This window comes from Octodon degus, unplaced genomic scaffold, assembly GCF_000260255.1.
Source record: "Octodon degus isolate 3935 unplaced genomic scaffold, OctDeg1.0 scaffold00073, whole genome shotgun sequence".
NCBI lineage: Eukaryota > Metazoa > Chordata > Mammalia > Rodentia > Octodontidae > Octodon > Octodon degus.
The window spans coordinates 1423804-1446909 of record NW_004524649.1 but is presented as its reverse complement, the minus strand read 5'-3'; the positions used below and the strand labels follow the sequence as shown (position 1 = coordinate 1446909).

The following is a 23106-nucleotide window of genomic DNA, read 5'->3' as shown; positions in this document are numbered from 1 at the left end:
TGCCCTGCGTTGTGTGGAGGGTCCAGCCCCTCACAGCTCCTGGGCCAGGAGAGAGGGCTCTGGCCTCCCTGGCTCTCACATGTATTTGGTGACACAAGGAAGTTTCAAGCTAAATAATGAATTAAAGACTAGGGTTTTTGTTTCCCATTCCCCATAGAGGACAAGATGAAAGTAAACAATTTCCAGCAGCACCAGAGAGAATAGATCATCTCCCCAGTTCCCCCTTTCCTACCCTGGCTTGTTGTGTGCCAAGAGGGTGAGTGGGATGTGCCTGGAGTAGGGGCGCTTTCGGAGCCAGAACAAGGCTGCCTGTTGGCCCGGTCCCAGGCCACCGCTCCTGGTTTGCAGTCAGTGGGAGAAAAGGCAGGGAAAGGGAGGGCAGTTTACAGGGGAGAAGTTTGCGGCCTGATTCTGAGACAGGCCCCAAGCTATCCAGCAGAGGGATGCGGGGCAGATAGGGCCTTGCAGCCTGGCTGAGGGCTCCCACAAACAAGCAGCGTGGCTGCCTTTCCAAGCAGAGCAGAGCACAACAGGCCCAAGGCAGCCAAAAACCCGCATTGTCCAAATTATTTGAACCTCCTCAAAAAGTGCATTTTCCAGTTTCCATTCCTGGTGTTTCCAGACTTTTGGATGGGTTTGCTCTGGCTACAGAGCCCCTTCCTGCCCCCCCCAAGCCCCACCCACCTCTGGAGAATCCCGGGCATCTCCCTTCCTTAGCGTCCCGGCGCTGCTGCTGCTGCTGCTGCTGCTGCTGCTGCTGCTGCTGCTGCTGCTGCTGTTGCTGCTGCTGCTGCTGCCTGGTCCACTCTGCAGTTCCCTTTTCTGCCCACGAGCCTGGCCACTGCCTTCTTGCGGCCTTCCAGAAGCAGCGATTGTGGGACAAGACGGAAGTCTCAGGGATGGGAAATTGGCCTCTTTCTATTCAGACCAAAACTGAATAATAAAATGCCAGGAATTCAGCAAACTAATTGTGGCTCTATTTGTGGCCTGCTAAGTTTCCTTTTTCTCACCCTGTCTGCAGATATGCAGTCGTGAAATGGATGCTGGATTATTGGGTAACTATTCAGTAAGTTTTGCCAGTGATTTGCACTAACTGTCCATAGTTATCCAATTCAGCTTGGACCTAGGTGTCCAGGGTCGGAAAGAATGAATCTGGGCCCTAAAGCCAGCAGGTTATGGGCAAATAGGATTTTAAAAATAAATGAAAAAAAAATTAAATGAATGAATGAATGAATAAAAAGAGACAGTGGCCTAGATCTTAAAAAATTTAATTTCTTTGGCCTAAGTGTTTCACTATTGGCAGATATTGGGACAATACCTGTTCCAGCTGGGAAAATTACTTTGTCTCCTTAAAAGAATTTTTAAGACTCTGCATGTGAGTGAGGAACTGTGCATAGTATTCTGTTTTTCCTCAAAAACTCCACAAGGCCTCAGTTAACAAGACTGTATTTTGTGGCAGTTTTGGAAGACCCACATTTCACTTTTTCAGCATTAAAAACAGACATTTTCCTCAGTTTTTCTTTTTTCCCCCTATCCCAGAGCCTTAAAAAAAATCTCTTCTTCCTTATTTTTCCTTTTCTGCTGTCTTCTTTCCCTGTTTATTTATTTATTTTTGCTGCTTTGGCACTCTCTGTCACACCAGGCTCGGGCTTTGACTCTACTTCTCTTTCCCTTCACATACCTTTTTTCTCTGTGGCTCTCTCTTTTTTTTTTTTTTTTTTTTTTTTGTTGTTGTTTGTTTCATTTTGTGTTTGTTTGGTTGTTTTTTGCAGGGAAGACAAATTTCTCCTAGTAATGACTGAAACTGGTCCAGGGTCGGAAAGATATTTGTTTGAGAAATTTTTCAACAGAAACTTTTGAAGACCAAATTCTGTATCTTCAACAATAAAAGAGAGATCTTTCATTCACAAAGGCACAAAAATTTCCACAAACCAAAATCTCATGTGAATTTCAAAGGTTGCATTTTTTGCTTCTCGATTTTTCTGTTAATAGGGGAAGTACCCTCTCCCCAATTTTTCCTGTTTTATTCCCCCCTTGTCTTTAATTTTCCTTTTTGCTCACAGCACCGCTGGCTTCCTTTCCCCCGGGTGTTTTTCTTATTCCTTTCCCTCCATCTCTTCTTCTCCTCGGTGGCCTACTTGTTTCCTCACTCTGGCCTGCGACTCAGACGTGGGGAAGCCTTGAACGCTTTGGAGGGTTTTCTTTCTTGGCCCCGGTGCTGGGTGCAGGGTGCAGAACAGTCTGAGCTAGAGGAGGGCAGACGGGAAAAGGAAGGAGGCCAGGACAGGGACAGGTAATCTTCCAAGAGGAACCTTTACTCTCACCTAACAAAAGGGGGACAGTTCTCTTTTGTCTGGGGCTTCTGAGGGGCGTGTCCAGGCTGTAGGGAGAACTGGTGGCCTGGGGGCAGGGGGCGGATAGGATAAGTGCCTAAAGTGATTCGGAAGAAATTTGAGCAACCCTATTAGGAGGAAGCACCCTGACAGAGCAGGGAGAATCTGCCTTCTCTGCCCTGGTATTGGAAATCTGAATGCCTGGAAGCCCTTGGGGGAAGGTCTCCTACTGGGACTTGCACCCTGCCCAGCAGGCTGAGGAAGAATGCGGCCCGAGGGTCCCTGCCCACCTTCAAGGTTACAGCCGCTGTATGGGGAAGGTCAGCTGACCATTGTTCTCCCCTGACAGGCTCTATCGGAGTCTCTGAGGCCTCCAGATACTCCTCACCTAGCTCTGGAGACCCCTCCGAGGACTTTTGACCCCTCCCCTCTCCCTGCCGAGTGAATCCTGCAGCTCCCCAGGTTCTCCCAACCGTCCTCTTCAGGCCCTCCCTTTGCCATTTCCCAGCTGTGCGACTGCTGCTCTCCACCACCCCACCACCACCCGCACCGGCTATGCCACCAGACTCGAGTCCACCCCTGGGAAGCACATCTCTTCCACCAGCACCGTGATCCATGAGCAGGAACATGGCAGCCTTTGCCAGGAGACTCATGTTGGCCATTTTCTGTTCAGTGTCTAATATGTGGCACACTCAGAATATCAGAAAGACACCCCTATGCCAAATACAAAGTCACTTGCAGCTTTCATGAAAGTCAAATTGCTTCCTCAAGGTGAGGAGGCCGGGCTTAGTCTCTTGTGCAGCTACGCTCACATCTTCAGCTGCTTGGACCAAAGCTGGTTATTAACGGGACGTGAATTATTGAATACCACCCCGAGAGAGGCCCGTGGGTGACAGCACCTGCCTCCTGCACCTCCATTTCTGCCACTTTCACACTCAGCTGTGGGCTCACCTCATGGGGCCGACCGTTCTGGGTGTGGGGTTCCATGCGTCCGGTCGCACCTCTCCGTTGGTCAGGGTGCAGCAGGGCCCAGGGCTAGAGGTGGTTCCAATACACCCTTCTGGGAACCTACGCTGCAGTGAACAATGGAACGGCTACGGAGTGCAGGACTTGGAGGGGAAGCAAGGGGCGAGTGAGCAGTGACCTTTTTTCCTTTGCCAGCTGAGGGCTGGGCCTGGGGAGAGGGTTCTAGCAGGATCAGGTTGCCCTCTACATCTGTGGTACCGTCCTTCAGTCCTACTTTCCCTTTCATTTCATACCTGGCTCCTCTGTACAGCTTTCCCCAGGCCATAAGGGTTGGCTGCCCCATATACCCCTATCTGAAGGGACCCCCTAAAACCTTGGGACTCCTCCTCTCCAGTGCTCAGCCTCCTCACCAGCTGGAAGGAAAGCCCAAGCTAGAGACCTAGGTGGAGGGGTGGGGGGTGGGGTGTCCTGCTGCCTGGCCCTGACTTGATTTCCTCAGCTGCCCCATCTTTCCTGCTAGAGCCCTCTACTTTTCTGTGGTCTGGCCTTAACTCCCTCCCTTTCCTAGGCTTCTCACTTTATGCTTTTTGCAGCTTCCACTTTATTTAGGTCCCCTTAGTCTGGAGCGATTTAGGGGACAGGTCAGACAGCTAACCTCAGATTGAGTGGAGGGAGAGGCAAAGCTAGGGAGGCAAAGAATTAAACATTTGGATGGGGGGGACAGGAGGTGTAGGAAGCTGGGTGTCTCCATTGAGAGATAGTGTCCCTCTTGCCGCCTTTGTCACTTCTCCCCAGTGCTGGCTGTTGTGTTTGTGGCTGCGTATAGTGCTTGTCAGCACAGTGCTGTGACAGGAGGCTATTTTAATAAACTGTTGCAGTTTCGCGAGTCAAGCTGCATTGCGTTGGCATCCCTCGTCACCACTAATGGAGCGTGCGTGGCTGGGTGTGGGCCGAGGAAGGCTGCCGAGGGGGGGAGGGGGTGCAGGAGGCGGCCTGAGGTCCGGGAGTGCCCCCCACCTCCCAAGGGTGGCCGCACCCTGGGCGCCCCGTCCCTGGCCTGGGAGTGCTGCTGGCGTGGGCGCTTGCCGAGCTCTCTTTCTTCTTGTTTCTTTGCATAGCTCTGCAGGCTCGTGTGTAGGGCCGGAGAGGAAACTTGCACTCGCCTGGGTGCTTCATACATGAGAGAGAGGGACAGAGACAGAGAGAGAGAGAGACAGAGACAGAGACAGCAGATGAGAAACAGCAGGAGAGAGAGAGAGAGAGAGAAGAAAAGAACTAGAAACAGAAAAAGAGAGTGTGCGGGCCGACTGAAAGACTGAAACCAAAACACAGAGAAGGCGCAGCTGCTTTCCCCAAGGCCTTCTGGGGCTCCCGCCCGCCAGCCCGCCTGGAGTCAGGCCTTTATTTATTTATTTTTCTGGCAAAAAAAAAAAAAAAAATTCCGCGTCTTCCTCAATCCCAGCTCCCCCCACCTCCAAATTTGCTGGGTGACTGCCGCCAAATGGACCCGAGTGGAAGCCTGGAATGAAAAATTCATAACTGCTGGACTTTGCTTGTTCATTAGACGTGAACTTGTCGATTGGGCAAATTGTTTTTGGTCTCCAACCGCCGGGGGCTCTCCCCACCCCCCCTCGCCAGCTCCCTCCTCCCCTTGCACGCAGCCATTGGCTACTTGTGGAGGTCTCTCAGCCAAATAGGTGGATCCTGCTCGCGCTCTCTCTTTCTCTCTTTCTCTCTCCCTCTCTCTCTCCCTCTCTCTCGCTCCCTCCCTCTCTCCCTCTCTCTCTCCCTCCCCACCCTCCCCCCTTTTTTAAAACTGGCTTGGCACCAGCAAATAGATGGGGATCGAGCTTGAAAGAGGAGAGAGAGAGGGAGTTTGAGAGAAAAGGAGCAACAAAACCCCCAAAAGCCGAGCACAGACTCTCGCGCACGCACACACACGCACCCTTACACACGCGCACACTCTCACACACACATACCCCATCCCATCCCAGCCTCGTGCTCCCTGATCCTCGATCTTTTCTCCCCCTTCCCTCCCTCCCTCGCTCCCTCTCTCTTCTGCACGCGTCTGCCAGCAACGGTCTGCAGCCGGTCAGAACTCGTCCTCTTCCCCGGGAATCTGCGAGCTCCCCCTTTTCCTCCGATCGGGCGGAGGGAGGCAGCTCGAAGTTTACACCCCTCTGCCGATGCCAAAGCCGAAAGCCTTTTTCTTCAGCTGCCGCTTTTTTCTCTCCTGGTTTTTGTTTTTGTTTTTGTTTTGCACGGGGGTGGGGCAGGGTGCGTTGTTGTGGGAAAGGGGGATGGTGGAAGGTTGGCTTTGATTTTTAAATTTTGCATATTTTTCTTTTCTTTTTTAAAAGACTGGAATAGGATGCATAGGGAGAAAAAATTGAAAAAAAAATTTATGTTGGCTTTTGTTTACCTGGCGTGTGTGGCAACCAGCTCGCTCCCTCTCTCTGCTTGCTATCCCTGACCTTTCTTTCTTTTTGCGCCTTTTAAAAAAAAATATTAATTTTCCCCTTCGGTGCAATGGAGCGTGGGGGTGCGGAGGGGGAAGGGTTTGAGAATCCACCCAAGCCCGGCCCCTATTCCCCAGAACACCAATAATAACCCCCTTTAAAACATTTACCTTCCTCCCCTGCTCCTCCTCCTCCCCTCCCCCACCCGCCCCCAACTCACAACTCTGTTGAGTCCAGAATCTCAGAATCGAGCGTGGGGCTTGGCCGGGTGCTTCAGATCAATGGTAATTATTTAATTTTTTCCAGTTTTATTTTTGCAAACAGAAATCAATTATTTAACTTCAAAACAAGCAAAGAGAGAGAGAGAGAGAGAGAGAGAGAGAGAGAGAGAGAAAATTCCAAAAACCGAGAGCCCAGCCCTCTGTCACCTGACTGAGTGGGAGAGAGGGTGAAGGGTCGTGGGAGGCTGGGGAAGGGGCTTCGAGCCTACCCGTGTAGCTTTAACCCTGATGTGGCCGAGACAACCACCTTGTTTGTGCTACCAAGAAGTGTTTTGTTCATTATTACTGTGATTAACATTAGTATCGGTGTTGATAACAAAGCTGAAATCACATATTTAGGATTTAGGTCTGATTAAAAAATGCTGGGGTGGATGTTCCAACTATATCAGGAGGAAAGAAAATGAAAACAGCGCGAGGAGAGGGACTCCAGAGCCGGTTCCTTGATTGCTCGTGGATGTCATCCCAGGCTTCCGGGGCAGCCAGAGCGGCCGTGTCTGGTCAGGGATAGGAGGTGGCCCCCGCGTGCCCCTCGCGGGCCTCCACGGGCGTCAGTGCAGACGAGCACCGCGCGGGCACGCTGACATGAGTTCACGGCTGCGGTGGAACATGGAGATGTCATGGGCGCGACAGAGCCTGGCGGGGAGACCAGCAGTGTGTGTGTGTGTGTGTGTGTGTGTGTGTGTGTGTGTGTGTGAGAGAGAGAGAGAGAGAGAGAGAGAGAGAGAGAGAATAGGTGTGTGGACAGGCTCCCGGTGCCTCTGTCTGGCTGCTGAGGCTGAGATGAGAGCAAGCGGCTGGCGAAGCTGGTGGTGACTTCAAACCACACTTTTGTAGAACAATCACAAGAGAAAATTGTTGGGGGGAGGGAGGAGGAGAAGGCGGTTTTCTTCGTGCCCCCCCTTCTAACGCTGCTTTTCTCCTTCTCTCTTTCCCCCTCATCCCGTCTTCCCCTCCTCCCGTCCTCCCTCGCCCCGCATGCTCCCGGCTTGCCGCCTGCAGGATGAGTTCCACCCGTTCATCGAGGCGCTGCTGCCTCACGTCCGCGCCTTCTCCTACACCTGGTTCAACCTGCAGGCGCGAAAGCGCAAGTACTTCAAGAAGCACGAGAAGCGGATGTCAAAGGATGAGGAGCGGGCGGTGAAGGACGAGCTGCTGGGCGAGAAGCCTGAGATCAAGCAGAAGTGGGCATCCCGGCTGCTGGCCAAGCTGCGCAAAGACATCCGGCCCGAGTTCCGTGAGGACTTTGTGCTGACCATCACGGGCAAGAAGCCCCCATGCTGCGTGCTGTCCAACCCCGACCAGAAGGGCAAGATCCGGCGGATTGACTGCCTGCGCCAGGCCGACAAGGTGTGGCGGCTGGACCTGGTCATGGTGATTTTGTTTAAGGGGATCCCCCTGGAAAGTACTGATGGGGAGCGGCTCTACAAGTCGCCCCAGTGCTCGAACCCCGGCCTGTGTGTCCAGCCACATCACATTGGAGTCACAATCAAAGAACTGGATCTTTATCTGGCTTACTTTGTCCACACTCCGGGTAGGTTGCTCTCAGCCTTTCTCCCCCCTTTGATTTTCCTTGCTGGCATTTGTTCTGTTTATTGTTCCTCTTATTGTAAAGGGTAACTTGCCAAGGGCCTAGCTGCCACCAGCTGTCCTGCTCAGGCCTGTACCATACTCCTCACATTTAGTTTGAAGTGTGCCTTTTCTCTCTCCCCTTCTTCTGTCTCCCTCCACCCTCTCTGCTTGCCTTCCTTGGCTTCATTGCCACGATACCGGCTCTGCACTTCTCCATCTCTGGGAGGACTCATCGGTCCCAAAGGTGCTGCCTTGCTTAGGATGGGGCCGGGGTGTCTCCACAATTACCTGTGATGGTGAGAGTTTGGGGCTGACAGCAAGATCCATCTTTGCTCTCCTCTGAAATGACTCAGGAAGGATCAGAGAGCAGGTGCTGGCTTTCCTGAGGCTTCACCACAAGTCCCAGAAAAAGCTGGATTTGGCACTAGCCGGGTGGGCAGCAGTTCGGTGGAGAGAGGGGCATGCGAAATCCTCTTAGAGGAGACTGAACAAACAGAAGAGAAGAGGAGGCAGCCTGCCATGGGCAGGTTCTGGGGCCCAGATGCCCTGGCAGGAGCGGTGTTGCCTGGAATTGGGATTCGGAAAGCATGAAAGTGATTTGATTTCATAGAGAGAGGGGAAGCAAGCAGTAGATGCCTTGGGCTTCTGCCGCCCTGCATGCACCTTGGTTGGCAGAAGTAGCGAGACTCCAAGATGTCGCGGCCCCCTAAGATGTCGCAGCCGGGAGGATGCCCAGACCAAACCAGTCTACTGGAGAGCAGGCCTTGAAGGAGCGTTTGCTGTGAAAGAGGTCTGGAGCAAACAAAACCTTTAAAACCTCTTTTCCCTTTTGTCTTCCAAGTAGTTTTACTTTTCCACTCTGTTTTTCCAACCTCACCCTGCATTTTGGGTCAGTCTGGCTTAGTTCTCCTCCCTTGGTCCTTTTTATTTTCTCCCTTTCTCCTTTCCCTTTTTATAATTTCTTTCTGCTTTTGTTTTCTTACAAATTGAAACAGAGATGGCTGGTTAATTTTTAGCCTCCACTCAGCTACGCCCAATTTACTGCCGCCTTTGAAACCTAAACGGGCAGCACTCTGTGATTAAGCAAGGCAGAAGTGTTTACATTATGCCCAACCAACTTGTAATGAGAGGGCTACCAAACCTTTCTGTGTGTGTGTGCGCGTGTGTGTGTGTGTGTGTGTGTTTCCCTTTCCACCATTCCAGTTTTCCCCTCTCATTTCCCTTCTTCCTTCTTTATGTGAATGTGAGAGAATGTGGCTTCTTGTCAACTCTCACAAATGTTCTTTCCTGTGAGTGTGTCTCTGTGTCTTCCTTCCTGTCCATTCACAAAAAAGAAAAGTGACTCACGACTGCTGTGGTCACCCCCTTGCCCCTTGGGCAAGTTGGGAATGATACAACTGGACCCAAAAATAAAATTTGGGGGGAAGCAGTTGCTTTTGCAAATATAATTTTTCTGTCTATGAGTTAACGCCACAGGTATATGTTGCAGAGCTCTAGGGAGGAAAAAGTGGTATTTGAGGACTATCCCATGTCCCTTTCTCTCTCTCTCTCTCTCTCTCTCTCTCTCTCTCTCTCTCTCTTTTTGTTGTTGTTGTTGTTGTTGTTGTTGTTGTTGTTGAGACAGGCTTTTGCTGTGCAATTCAGGATGGCCTTTGAATTTACTGTGTAGCTCAGGTTGTCTTTGAACTCACTGCAGTCCTGCCTCAGCCTCCCTACTGCTGGGAGTACAGAAGTGCAGCAATGTGTCTGGCTTCTCATTCTGTTCTAAGAGGTGGCTTTGGGGACTGGCTGGGGACAGTGGACATTGCCCCAGGCCCTGCCTACCTCTGTGGATCTTTCAGGGCCTGCATCTGTGACTGTCATCGCCCTCCATACAAGGCCCAGAGGCCACTCCTTCTTCCCTCAGCTTACGTACTTTCTTCTTTTCATCTTTTTTGTTTTCGAAAGAGACTAAGAAGGAAAAGTTACCCCTTCGTCTCTTGTCAGGAAGGTGTGCGCTGGAGCTGTTGGAGGGGTCTGAGGACCGTTGGAGCCTAAAGCATGCCAGGGTGTCCATCAGATAACTTCCCACAAGGGATTCTGCACCTTCCATTTTGGAACTTGGAGTCCAAGAGCATCTGCGACAAAAATCAATACTTCCTCCTTGGCGGGCTTCCTCCTCCCTCTCTGTCTGAACCCTGTAGCTGAATGGCGTCTCTGGTCTCTTACTTTAGGCCAAATTTTTACTGCTGCCAGTGTGTGTGATGAAGGGGACCATTTCCTGGCCAGCCTCCTGGGTCCCGGGCTGACCAGACAGGTGTCAGGGAAGCAGTGTCCCCAGTCCCCAGCTAATGAGATCACTCTCCCAGGAATATGAGTGAATTCATACCCTGACTCATATAGCCAAAGCCACCTCTGTTCTGGCTGAGATCAATCTCTGTACTGCAAGAACTGAGCAAATGTTTCTAGAACTCAGGCCTCAGATTCCACAGAGTGTCAGTGAGTGTAGGAATTTTCCTGCTGGGATTGTTGGAATTAGAGTGTACCTTTCCAAAGAAAATGTGGGAGCATTGGGGTGGGCCCGTGCTGGTCTCCCTTGACATTGGTAGAGGTCTTACAATGGTGCCAGGCAGGCGCAGTGTCCCCCAGAGCCACCGGTTTGCTGGAAAATGTCTTCCCCTGGCTGAGCCATCCCACGGCACTGGTTCCTTGACATGACCTTGTCTGAGCCCTGGCCCTCTGCATATCCTCAGCAGAGCCGCCGTTTGCTTCTTCCCCGGATATAAGTGGGGTAGAGGCCAGGGTGGCTGGAACTCAGGCAAGAGCAGCTCTGGACTCTGATGGGATTTGTTTTTCCTCTCTTAAAGCTGGGCTGAAGAAGCCAGGCACAGTGGCACATACTGTAATGCCAGCACTCAGGGAGACTGAGGCAGGAGGTTCATGAGTTCCAGCCTAGTATGGGCCATTTGGCAACTTATCACGGCCTTGTCTCAAAATCAAAAGGGTTGAGGTGTAGCTCAGTGCAGAAGCACTGGGCTTGATTCTTTTTTTTTGCGGGGGGGGGGGGGGCTTGATTCTTAGTATTGCAACAAACAGACAAAAGCAAAGAGAAACTCAGCAGTCCGGTCTGGGCTGAGCTGGTGATGTTGGGCTCAGTGATAAAGCCTGACCTCATGGTGAATGCGAGATGTGGCTTTGCCTCCAGCTGCTACTGTCACTCACAGCCGTCATGGACCCTTGTTATGACTCAGATAAAGCTTTAAGAGATGACACAGTTTAGAGGAATGGAGGATGTATACTCATGGCTTGCAGCACTCCACTCCTGGAATGTGGCATCCAAGAGCCTGATCTCTCTGCCGGAAGTAATCTCACCATACATCTTCTTGCCTTTAGGAAGGGAGGCTGAGCCGGGCATGGTGGTGCACACCTGTAATCCCAGCACTTGAGAGACTGGGGCAGGAGGATCCCAGTGAGTTTGAGGCCAGCCTGGGCTACATAAACCAATTAATTAAAAGGCAGCCTGAACTATATAGTGAGACCCTGCCTCATATATATAAAAAAGAAGTTGAGGCAGGGCACAGAGTCCTGCTGCAGACAGGAGGATAGCCCTCTCCTGGTGCTGTCCTTCCATCCACAAGCAGTGTCCAGGGCAGGTGGCCTGACAGAGAGAGCTGGGAGTGAGGGGCAGAGGCCTCTGCTTGGGTGAGCCTGAGCAGCCAAGCAGGCCTGGAAGTGGAGCGAGATCATCCCTAGAGCTCTGCAGGCCTTCCCTGACCCCAGGCTCTGGGCCTGGGCAAGGCAGAAAACCCCAAAGCTAGTAAGATGTTTTGGGTGAACGGCTGGACAGAACTGTCTCTCCCTGTCAGCTCCTTCCTATGAGGCTGCCATGGAAGACTCATCATGGGATGGTAGCTTCTTCCTTTACCCAAGCTCGCTAGCATGGGGAGGCCCTCATGCCTGCAGTCACCATCAAGCCAGGGCCAGTTTCTATTCACATGTCCTCCACTTCCCCAGCACTGGGTTATCCAGAAGAAATCCAGACGTCATAGGCTATGCACATCCATACAGATAAGAGACCTCAGAAAACTCAGCCAAACACCATCACACCTACGGAAAAAGCACCAACTTCGCTCCCTCCTTTGTTTCTCTTTCTCTTTCTTCCCTTTTTTTCCTTCCTTTCCTCCTTCCTCTTGTCCTTTCCATTCCCCTCCTCTCTTCCCCTTCCTTCCCTTCCTTCTTGCTTGCCTCCCTGTGAGATGAGATTTCTCATTGTTGCTCAGGCTGGCCTCAAACTCCTGGGCACTGGTGACGTTACTATCTCACCCTCCAGAGCACCTGGGACTACAGGCCTGCTCCCCTGTACCTAGATAACAATTTCTCTAGTAGCATAGGATACCCAGTGAATGTCCTGTTTCCCTAAAAAGGTCACCTAACTTTGGGTTTGAGTGTGTCTGAATCACAATCCAGAAAAGGCTGTTGAGGCGCTGCAGTGGTTGGCCCATCTCGAGGTGCTGGGCATTGGCATTGGCGCTGTGGCCACTGTCGTCATCCTTTTCCTGCTCAGGGTTGGTTTCTTTCCTGGTGGTTTTTGTAGTTGCTGCTGCTGCAGGGGAGCTGTACTGCTTGTCCTGAGCATTCCCTATCTGGGTCCGCAGGCTGCGCTGCCCTGGGCGCTGCACTGTGCTTCCCTGAGTACAGGTTTTCCAGTGCTGGAGTACCTGGGCTTGGCCTTACCCACCTTGGGAAATGAGTTAGTGCCTAGGAGTTTGTCTAAGGAAACTTTTTCAAGTGTGGAGTCGCTCTTCTGGTTTCAGCTCTCTGTGCTCCTGCTGAGGTCTTTCTTGGCAGTGGGTGCTGTTTCTCAGGTCCCGGGGAAGGGTTCTCGTGTGCATCCTTTCCCAGTGGTGGAGGGCATCATTTGGCTGCATCTACCCTGCCACGATGGGTGATGCCAGTGAGGCCTCTCAAGCCTGTGCTGGATGCCAGCCCCATCTGGTGTCTCTGGAGTGACACTGGTGTGCAAGAGAGGCCACAGGAGTGCAGCTACCCTCTTGAGGTCCCCCTACATGGACCCAGTGCCACCATGCCCTCCCTTTCCTTTTCCAAGGTCCAGAAATGCCAGTGGTCTGTGTGTGTGAGGCAGCTACATCTGGTGCCAGGGCAGGCAAAGACTGTAGAACCTAGGAGCCTGAGTAGTGGAATGGACAGAATTCATGGATTTTCTTTTAATCCAGTGCACGGTTCCCTTCAGAATGTCCTAGAAGTGACGCTGCTGCTGTTCAAAGCTCAGCACCAGGAACTGTGACAGTCTTGTGTCCCTCTAGCTCAGAGAATGGCTTGCAGGATAGGGCCAGCCCAGAGGTACAGCCTGGCAGGTAGCAGGCAGGCAGAAGACTGCAGCTGTGACGGTGATGACTGGTGATTCAATGAGCCCAGCGTGTCGTCCTGTCACCTTTACCTGTTGCTCTGGTTTCTGTTTTAAGCAGCAACCCAGGTGCAAGCTGATTTTTCTGTGACATAGTAGCCTTTCCACAGAAGGCAACTCTCACTTGTCCCTTCTATCCCTGCCTCCTCTCCAGGCTCCTGTCACTTGTCTTCCGCTTCCCCCGTGTGACATAGCTCCTAGTGTCCTTGCCATGTGGGTCACCACCTCCTGGAGGCCCTCTGGTTTGTCCTGGCACAAGGATTTCTTAAACTGGAGCGTGTAGAATTGAACACAGATGCTCTGAGCACAGCCAGATCTCAGCTGACCATGTGTGCGCCATCATTTTCAGGGCCTTCCCGTGTAACACGCAGGGCCCGCGGCAGAAGGAAAGCACAGAGCTTCTTGTTCTCAGTTCATAAGAACATGGCGCCAGGGTGTTGAACCTGCGCCGGGCCTGTGCTACCTCAGAGGTCCCAGTTTGTGAAGCCAGCCCAAGGCGCCTGGGCCCCAACCTTCAGCACATGATAGTGAGATGGGGTGGTGTTGCAGGATGAGGAGGCTGAGGCCCTTAGGAGCCAGCTGTGACCACACAGGGGCTGCAGGAGTGCCCTAACTGGTCCTCAGACTCCCCTGTCTGTTGTGCTGCCCTCCAACCAGCCCATGGCCCTGCTGCCCGCAGGCACTGGGGTCTTGGTGACGCACTTGCTCTACTGGATGAAGGGAAGGCTGTAGCACGAAGAGGAAAGGTTGCCCTTGTCTTGCCTGCGCTCTGGTGCACATGGTGCACCGGCCAGATCGGGCTGGGTGGCCAGCCCATAATTACAGCATGGTGACCAGCCGCACTCCTGGCCGGCCCAGAGGAAGTGGGACACTGTGGCAGCAGGGCTGGGGTCCAGAAGCACACAAGATCCCAGAGGATTTGGTGTGTTTCCTGGCACAGCTAGAGGATGGAGAATTTCCTTTATCCAAGAAGTGCACATTTAGCGACCCTCCCCTGGGCGAGGCTTGGCCTCAGGGCTCCTGGGCCTTTAAGAACAAGCCATCCTTCCTGGCCCCACGGGTTGTGGGAGGAGGGCTGGTGATGGCTTCTAGAAAGCTCCAGCCTGTGGGCAGGAACCTGCAGGTAGCATAGTGTAGGGAGACCAGGCTCCCGGGCATCCTGTGGGGCATGGGAAGCGGGAGGTGAGTGGGCCTTGTCCACTCTGGTGTTGCAGAGACGGGGACCAGATGAGGAGAGGGCAGGAGGCAGCAAGGCCAGCACCATGTTCTCACTCTGTTCTGGCGTCCTGCACAGCTGGGCAGAAGGGACCAGCGCAGTGTCCCCCTTTCTGCTTGAGAAGGTGGCTGCCTCCCCACCCCTCTTTCTTTTCGCCTGTCCGTCCCGCCCCCCCTGTCTCAGGAGCTGCCACGCTTCAGTTATTTTATCCTTCAGTGTCCGATTCAGAAGTCTTTTCAAAGGCCCCAGCCGTGTCAGCGCCGTGCTTGCACAAAAGGCCTCTTTGATTTCTTGTTTGTTTTCATTTGCCAGCGGAGGGGGAGGGGGCAGGAGAGAAAAAGAGCTTCTGGGTTTTAAAATTTTTATTTGGGTTGCTTCATTCTCCGAGGAGCTGGCTCCCTGGAACTCCTTTCTTAGTTGGGGACGCGGAGGCGAGAAGCTTTCTGGGAGCAGCGGGGGCGGGGGACAGCAGGGGTGCCCCTGGAGTGGCACAAGGGGGTTTGTGATATAGCTGTTGATCATGGTACAAATGTTGATCCGGCAGCTCTTCTGTGTTGGACCTGAGGGTGGGGAGGCTCAGGTCGGAGCCTGCAGCTGGGTAGAGAAGTGCCTGGTACCCAGTGACTGTCCCACTTGTATCTGTAGAGAACTTGTCCCAACTATGGCCTGGAGTGGTTGTGAACTTCACTGTGCTGTTTTTCCCGTTTGTGCCCCAGATTCTACCCTGTCCTCAGTCAGCTGCAAAGGAGGGGGGGTATCTTTCTAGCCTACGCCCTTTTGGGAGATTCTTGGAGCCTCGGATCTAGGCTGGTGCCTAGCTTGGTGGCCTAGGTATGAAATCGAGGGAGCAGAGGGGTGAGAGGTCTCCCTAGCTAGCAGCCAGGCGTCACCCTGGAATGATGCCCGGAGGCCTCAGGCCTGTTCTCGGATAGAACCCCAGGCAGGCTGGCATTGCTGAGGGCCCTGGCTGAAGAGAGACGGAGGTCCACCCTTGCTGAAGGCCTGGGACAGCTGACACCCTGAGACCCTTGAGGGTCACTCAGCCATACCAGTGAGACGCCCTGCTGGGTGCAGGGACCAAGGCCTGATTGTCGGGGCTCTGAGGAGAGCGGCAGAGACGGAGGCTTGGGCAGGTGGTCACGGGCATCAGCAACAGGGACGTGTGCCCACTGGGTGAGGGGGGGCTCTGCAGGGCCTGGTTGGCAGACGGGAGGAGGAGGCTGGGGGGCTGAGAGATAGATAAATATAGCTGATGGCATTTCTGATGATAGGTTTTTCTTGGCACTGAGGGCACCGTGGAAAACAGCACGACAAACGCCTGGCCCTGCAGGCCGCTGTCGCCATTTTAAGCATGTTTGAGCCGAAGGGTTGTTGGCATTAGAACAGGGTCCCAGAAGGCGGAGGGGCTGGGGTGGGGAGGTTTGGCTGGACTGGGTTTTACCCTCGGGCGTCTGGGTTCTTTACTTTGTCTATATGGGCACCCGTACTGATTTAAGAAATGTATTTTGGGGTTGTCCCTTGTAGCCCTGTCTCACAAATGACTGGTCCCCCCACCAGCTGCCATGGCCCGTCACTTGGGGGTATTCTGGCTCTTCTCCCCATTGTTGATGTCTCTGTGATGACAGGGCACACTAGCTCCATCCCAGAAGCAGGTCACCCATTTGTTATTGTTTGAGGGACCCGTCTGTCCAAGGTCCCAACTGTTGGTCCTCTGTTTCTGGGAGGAGGAGACTGTCCCCTGCTTTCATTCTCTTTCTTCACTGAAGACTCCATGGCTGCAGCAGCAGGCTAAACCCTCCCCCAGTGTTAACTTTCCAAATTCCCGTGTAGATTCCGGTGTTAAGCTCTGCTCCTGGCTGGGAACGTGTGCACCCAGGTGACACCTATGGGTCTCTGTGTGGAGGGAGAAATCAGCGAATCAGTCCCAGGAACCAGGGTGGCTTCCTGGAAGGTGATCTGGCTGCCCTGCACCATGACCCCCGCAAGGCGACCCTGCAGACACTTGAAAGGCAGTGAGGAGTCAGCTCGTTTTTGTCAGCTGACTGAGCCCTTTCAGCCTGCCAGGAGCTGACTTCCTCCTCACAGTGGCCGGCTGGTGATACAAGCAGCGCAGGTACTATTCTGTCCTTCACACAGGGCCGAGCACCCAGGTGCAGCAGTGCCAAGGAACTCGGACACGCGATGGGTTTCTGGCAGAGGAGCCTGGACCCTGGTTCTATGGCCCTGCCACCCCACCTGAGGGCCTCAAAGCTCCTTGAACTTCACCTTGATTACAGGCCTTGGTGGGGTCTCCAGGGAGAAAGCCTCGTGGGTCTGAGTGGGGAGCAGCACCATGTCTGTATGCTCCACGACTTTCCAGGAGAACTGAAGCCCTGCTTCTGGCTCCACTCAGGGACTCCTTAGCTGCCGAGTGTGTGGGGCAGAGAGAGAGAGAGAGAGAGAGAGAGAGAGAGAGAGAGAGAGAGAGAGAGAGAGAGAGAGAGAGAGAGAGAGAGAGAGAGAGAGAGAGAGAGAGAATGGTACCTCACACTGTCTTCAACCCTCCCTTCAGCTCTCTGCCTCAAACACAGACAGGCATGAGCAGAGGCCAGGCCATTGGCTGGCTTTCTAGACTGCCCGCCTTTCTGTGCCAGCTCAGCTTCTTACCACACCGCCCTGCAGCAGGGACAGGCCTGTCCTGTGCCCTGTGCCCTGTGCCCTGCACCCCATGCCCTGTGCCCTGTGCTTTGTGCAGCTGCAGCATGCAGGATGGTGAGGAGGCCAAGGCCAAACAGGCTTGGCTGGATTTTGGAATCCCGGATCCTTGCTCTGCCGTGCCTCTTTCTGGGGAGTCTGATAGGGATCACAGTTTAAAATAAAGATGAATGAGTTATCTTAACTAAACGGATGACTGCTGCAAGTTTTGCAGTAATCTTTGATTTTTTTTTTTTTTTACCTCTTATGCTTCTTCCCACAGAGTCGTCCTTTCCCTTTTTCTTTTTCCCCTTTTTTCTTCCCTTATTCCCTTTTTTTTTCCTTTAGTGCTGATGATCAAACCCATGACCTGGCCCATGCTAGGCAAGTACTCAGCCACTGAGATACATGGCCTTAAGGCTGAAAATTCTGAAGCTGTGTATGTAGAGATTCTCCCAACATGTTCTGGGCTGGGTTGTGGAAGAGGCTTGCTCATGGTTGAGACTGTCGTCTGCCTTCATGTATAGGACAGGAAGGACTTCCCTTTATCTACTCCCAGTGGCTTCGAATGTTCAGGCTAGGTGGTTCTGTGTCATGGAGGGCTGGGCATCAGAAGTGGCTAGCGGCGTCTCTGCCTCAACCCACTAACTTCCAGTCACACCTGCCTCTCCAGTGTGACAACCAAGACAGCTTTGTGTCCACAGGAGACAGGGTCATCCTCAGCAGAGAACTCAGGCCTGGAAGAATCGGGGATTCAGAAAAACCCCTCCACAGTTCTTTCCCTCTTGTCTCTCCTCCGGGGTAAGGCCTCATTTATCTTCAGTACATGGAGACTGTGCTCAGAGCCCTGGCTGTTCCCTTGCGTGCTCTGTGCTATTCCTGCATCTGGACCGCCTGACCTGGGTGGACGAAGGCAGGGCTCAGGACCCCACCTGGGCTCTGTTCTCCAGCAAGGCGATGAGAAACCAGTTTTCAGTCTGCATTGAGTGCTCGTTCTGCACTCGATTGCTGACCTGAGACCTGGCTGGGACCGCGGTCTGCTCCTGGGCTGTCCCAGGTCTATATAGGGAACCAGGACCCAATAGGCTTCTCTAAGACCTCTGCAGCATGGAATGCAGAGACCAAAATGGTCACAGCCAGGTCTTAGTAGGACTCTCTTTAAATGACATATTAGATTTTAAATTATAATAGTAAAACATACCCTGAAATTTAAACAATAGAGGCATGTAGGAGACAGACGGCCTCCCCAAGTCACCCTCCATGTCTGCAAGAGCCTCTCTTGACAGATCCATGTCAGTTCTTTGCATTTTTTCATCAATTTATATATCAAGTAACTTTTAAATATAGAGATATCTATTTTAAGAGCAGACAGTATGTTTGGGCTAATTGGATTGGCTCTGTCATGTACCACTGTGGTCTCAACTTTTCCCACCCCTGCCTGTATACTGGTGCCGTGTCATCAAAGATGTGGAGCCAGTGTCTCTGTCCTCTTTTCCCCTGAGGTGACAGTTTTAGCTGGTCCTCCCTGGGAGAGGTCTGAGCAGCTGAGCAAGTGTTGGCGTCTACCATGGGCCGTTCCTGGGGCGGTGCAGCCCTGAACCACGGTGGAGGTCAGGGCTTTGGGGCTGAGGCATCAACCTGTCCTGCAAGCTTCACCACTTGCCACTGGAGGGGCCAGGTGGGAGACAGGACTACCAAAAAGAGTCCCTGCGGCTGTACTCAGCTTGGCCCTGGGTACTTAGCCTTTGAGGCCAGCTTCCCAGATTTTTCCTGGCGGGTGAGGGCGCTGCCCTGTGTGGGGCAGATCCTCTGCCAACTGGCCTTGCTTCCTGGAGGCTTCCATCATAAATGGGTATGTGTGTGTGTGTGTGTGTGTGTGTGTGTGTGCATGTGTGGGTATGCGCGCGCACATGTGCATGCGTGTAGCCTCAGTCACGGATTTATTCCAGCACATCTTTGTTTTGAGCCCAAAGATACAGCCGAGAGACAGAAGGAGAACATGTGAGTGTCCAAAGTTGAGACTAGAGAAATAATCTAGAGAGGGCTTTGTACCCGGTCTGCGTGTCCCAGGGAAGGCTGACTACTAGCTAGAGACAGCTGGGAGTAGGGTGACACCTGGTGACTCTCCTGGAGTGGGCGCGGTCCAGTAGGGAGATCAAGGAATACCCCCCCACCCGGAGGCAAGCTGCAGGAGGCCTGTGAATGCAGCCCTCAGGGAATGCGTCCTTATTATGGCTACAGATTATGTCCCCATTAGTGCATAATTATTATATAATGGGCGTTATTGCATAATGGCAGTTATATAACAGGTGGCCCAGAATACAGACAGGGGGTATAATAAGTGTATATCCTCTGGCTATAAATAGCCACCAGCCCCACACAGAATATGTGGTCACACCAGAGCCACCTTATAAATACCCGCACTGGGCTATAAATTTTTGAGCAGTGACGTCAGTAGGCATAGTACTTAGGGGGCGGTAGGAGGAACCTGCAGCCCCACCCGGTCACATGACATCATCGTTTCCTTAGTAACAGGAATGCTCCCCAGGGGACCAAAGGAAGAGAGGCCCTTGAAGGGAGGAAGCACATGGGTAAAATGCTGAGGCAGGGGTTGGGTGCTGAATTTAGGGCTGAACAGGGCAGGATCTTGGGTGGAGTCCTGGGAAAGGAGTGGTAAGACAGACCATCTGCTGTCCCATGTCCCACCCAACCCATGACAGGGTACCGGATCGAATTTCCTGTCATCCATCCTACAGAGGGTCCTGTCCCCTTCCCTATGTGCGGCGTGTCATGCCTGCCTCAGCCACACATCAGTGAAAGAGGGTCACTGAGCCTTCTCGCCGCCCTCCCAGGTGGCCTCTCCACAGCTCTGAGCTACTTGCTGAAGTGGAGTTGAACACGGACAGACCCACATTCTGCACCCTTGTCGTGCTCTCCCCAGGGTGTGGCCACTTCCCCCACCAGAGGTTTTAGGCCAGCATCAGCCTTAGTAACAGAAAAAATATGTGAGCAATTTGGCATAGGCTTCAGAGAGCCTCGTGGAAGTGATGGCGCAGGGAGATGGGGCCTGGGAGAGGAGAGGGACAAAGGCAGTGTTGTGGGCCAGGGGCAGTGGGGAAGGCTGTGGTCTCTTAGGTACACGAGAGCTGTTCCCTGTGGAGCGGTGAAGAGCTGGTCCTTGTGGCCCTGAGTAGGGAGGAGGTCCACTTTGTTGGCAGGAGAGGGCACTGAAGTTAGTTCTGAGCAAGGAATGGTGACCAGCTCGTCCCGGTTACTTAGGAGTTTCCCGACTCTAGTACTGAAAGTCCCTTATGTTGTCCTGGACAACCCTTAGTTGTTGGCAAACTGGGACAGTTGGTTACCCTGGAACAGTGGTTTTCAACCAGGGGTAATTGTGCCCTTTGGGGAACACTTTCCAATGTCCCTAGATGCTCATCTGTCACAACTGGGCACTGTTGGCATCTAGTAGGGCATCTGTCTGATGCACAGACAGTCCCCATGAATGGTCCCCCTGGCCACAGACATACAGTGGCATGGGACCCCCTGGCAGGGAGGGTCAGTGGGCCCCTCACTGTTTTGGGGGCAGCCTGACAGCCCCCTCAGCACATCTCTTGAAGCTCTGTGCTCTGCTGTGATCGACTAAGTGTAGGGCTCTGGGGCTGCGAGACCTTCCCTAGAGACCCTGGAGCTCCGAGAGCTCAGAGGTGAGATAGTGTCTGGCAAGAGCACATCCTGCCTGGCAGCACAGCACTGAAGTGGATCCCGTGCCTGTCACACACAAAAAAGTAAAAATTATCTAATAACTATCCCTCATCACCCACCGAAGAGCTTCCAAAGGGCAAAAGCTGCCCACTCCTCAGCCCTTCATTTCAGGCCAGCTCTTCCCATATGGACCTATCACCAGAGCAGGAACTCGGTTTCCCAAGAGCCCATGACCAGAGCTGGATAACGCCCCCTAAGGAGGCTCCACAGAGGAAGCAGGTCAGCGGCAGCGAAGGGTTTACAGCACGCTTGTTCCGAGGTATGTGATGTCATTTCTAGCAAAGTCTGTTTTGCCTGCCCAGCAGACACACAGTGTAATCACAGGCCCACAGCACATGCGTTCTCTTTCACCTGTGCCTCGTTTCTGTTTAGTGCGCTACCTGGCTGTAGTTGACTTGGCGCCCTCTGTCCCTGGCTACAAGCATAGCGTGGCCAACTGGGTCATCATTTGTGAGAGCCTCCGCCTGGCCACAGCTCAGAGCCAGTGTGGGGGTGGCGCAGTGATCTGGTCCACCAAGGGGGACCAGCTGGGCTGTAGGCTGCCCCTCGTGTGTGTGTCAAGCCTGACTTTGCAGCTTCGACTTGAGCTGGAGACAGCTAATGAGCACGGATGGGGAGGCGCAGGTCACAGGATCTGCACGCAGGGCCCTGCCTGTGGTGCCCAGGGGGGCCTGTGGGGAGCGGCACTGACTCCAAACACAAAAACCATTGCTCCTTGGAGCAATCATCCTCAGGATATTGCCAACCCAAGAGATAGGACTAAGGGAGAGGCCCCTGCCCTAAGGACGGGCCAGATTTCTCTCACTTATTTATGGTATCATGGTTTATAAAGTGGGCCCAGCACAGATCTCTGGGCACAGTTTCAAATACATGCATTTCTTTTAAATTAAACACCACACACACATTTGCTGTGCATGAACACACGGTCTGTTCAAGCCGTGCTGCTGCCCAGGAGTGTCCCGGCCACGTGGGACAGTGACTGAGGATGATGCTACCAAAGCCACCATCTAATATTAGACTTTGCAACTCAGAGATTCATTAATATAATTACTCAGATGCCAGCCTGGCTTGGCAAGGCCTCCAGAACTGTGCTCTTCTCCAGCAAAACGCTCCGGCCTCAGGGTTGTTCTGTGAGCCTGGGCCCCGCTCACTCCCGTCTGTGCATGGTGGGCAGTGGGCCACCCTGACCTCCTGTGCACCCTGTCCCGAGGAAGGCTGCGCATTCCCAGGTGGCAGGTCTGGCCCTTTCCATGTCTCCCCAGTGGAGTCTGCCACCAAGATGAGCAGGCTGTCGGGCGGGGTCCTGACCCTTGTGGGATGGACTCCCCTGGAGACACTGTGCGGGATTCGATCATGAAGCTGGGACCCTGGAGCTGGGGTTGTTTCATCTGCCTTTGCATCTGTCTGCCTCTTGCCTAGCCTATAGTTTTATATGGCTCTATAAACCATGTTGAATATTGAATTACCTTCAGATGGGGAGCAGCTGACAGCCCGTCCTTGAGGCGACACAAAGGCCTGTGATGGTGTGAAAACCAGAGAGGAGGCTGAGGAAGGCCTGGCGGGGAGAACGGCAGTGTGCTGTGTGAGAGGTGACATGAGGGCCGAGTCTTGGCGGATGAGGGGTGGGAGAAGCTTCTGGAACACTAGAAGGAGGCTGGCATGAGAGAGAGAGAGAGAGAGAGAGAGAGAGAGAGAGAGAGAGAGAGAGAAGCTCCAGGCTTAGAGGTTGAAAGGGCTCTGTCTGTCCCAGTCTATATATCCCCTTAACATCAGTGAGCATGGTGGGAAAAGGAACCCTCTCTGCCCACCCACCTCCTGCCCCCAGTCCCAGCATCCCACAAGGTGGGTGCACAATGACTGTGCCCTGTCTCTTGTGGGCCTCCCTGTCCCTGTGGAGGTGCAGGCTGCATGTCATCTTGGTGGGGCGACCACCTTCTGGCCGTGTGCACAGTCCCAAAGGACACATCCTCTTCAACCCAGTCGGTGTGGCGGTTGAGCTCACCTTCCCATTCCTGATCCCTCAGCACACCAGCCTGGCAGGAGTCCTGCAGCTCAGGCTGGTGGGGAGCAGCTTGGGCCCAGTGGAACTGCTTGCTCTGAGGCTGTGTGTCACCTCCCTGGTCTCCTGAGAAGCCCTGGCCTCCAGGCTCCTCCCGCAGAGACTTGTGGCCACTCGGGAGGGCTGTTTGTCCCTCACCCTTTTTGTCCTGGGATCCTGGCTCAGTGATGTTTGCCTTCCCAGATGGTACCTGTGCTGTAGCTCTGGTGGCTGCCTTCAGTGATTACCGGTGAATTACTGAAGGAACGAGAGTCAAGAGCGCCGTTTGTCCCTCACACGCATTTGTGCACGAGCACTTCTCTGAGCCAGCCCCAAAGTTGATTCTGCTGCCGCTGCTGTACTCTCACTTGTCCAGCTCTTAGAGCCATTTTGAGGTATATATAT

The 23106-nt window shown here is 53.3% G+C and overlaps 1 protein-coding gene across 6 annotated transcripts in view; it reads left to right on the top strand.

The window, feature by feature from the left end:
- Positions 1-23106, top strand: part of Nfix (nuclear factor I X) — an 82282-nt gene that overhangs the window by 14788 nt on the left and 44388 nt on the right. For 4 of the 6 annotated variants that reach the window (XM_023720099.1, XM_023720097.1, XM_023720101.1 and 1 more), the window contains exon 2: positions 7039-7570. In XM_023720099.1, coding sequence (XP_023575867.1) covers positions 7039-7570 — 532 coding nt within the window. Of the gene's footprint in view, positions 1-5616; positions 6043-7038; positions 7571-23106 lie in introns of those variants that run through there. The other 2 variants (XM_023720098.1, XM_023720100.1) reach the window with 2 other exon arrangements.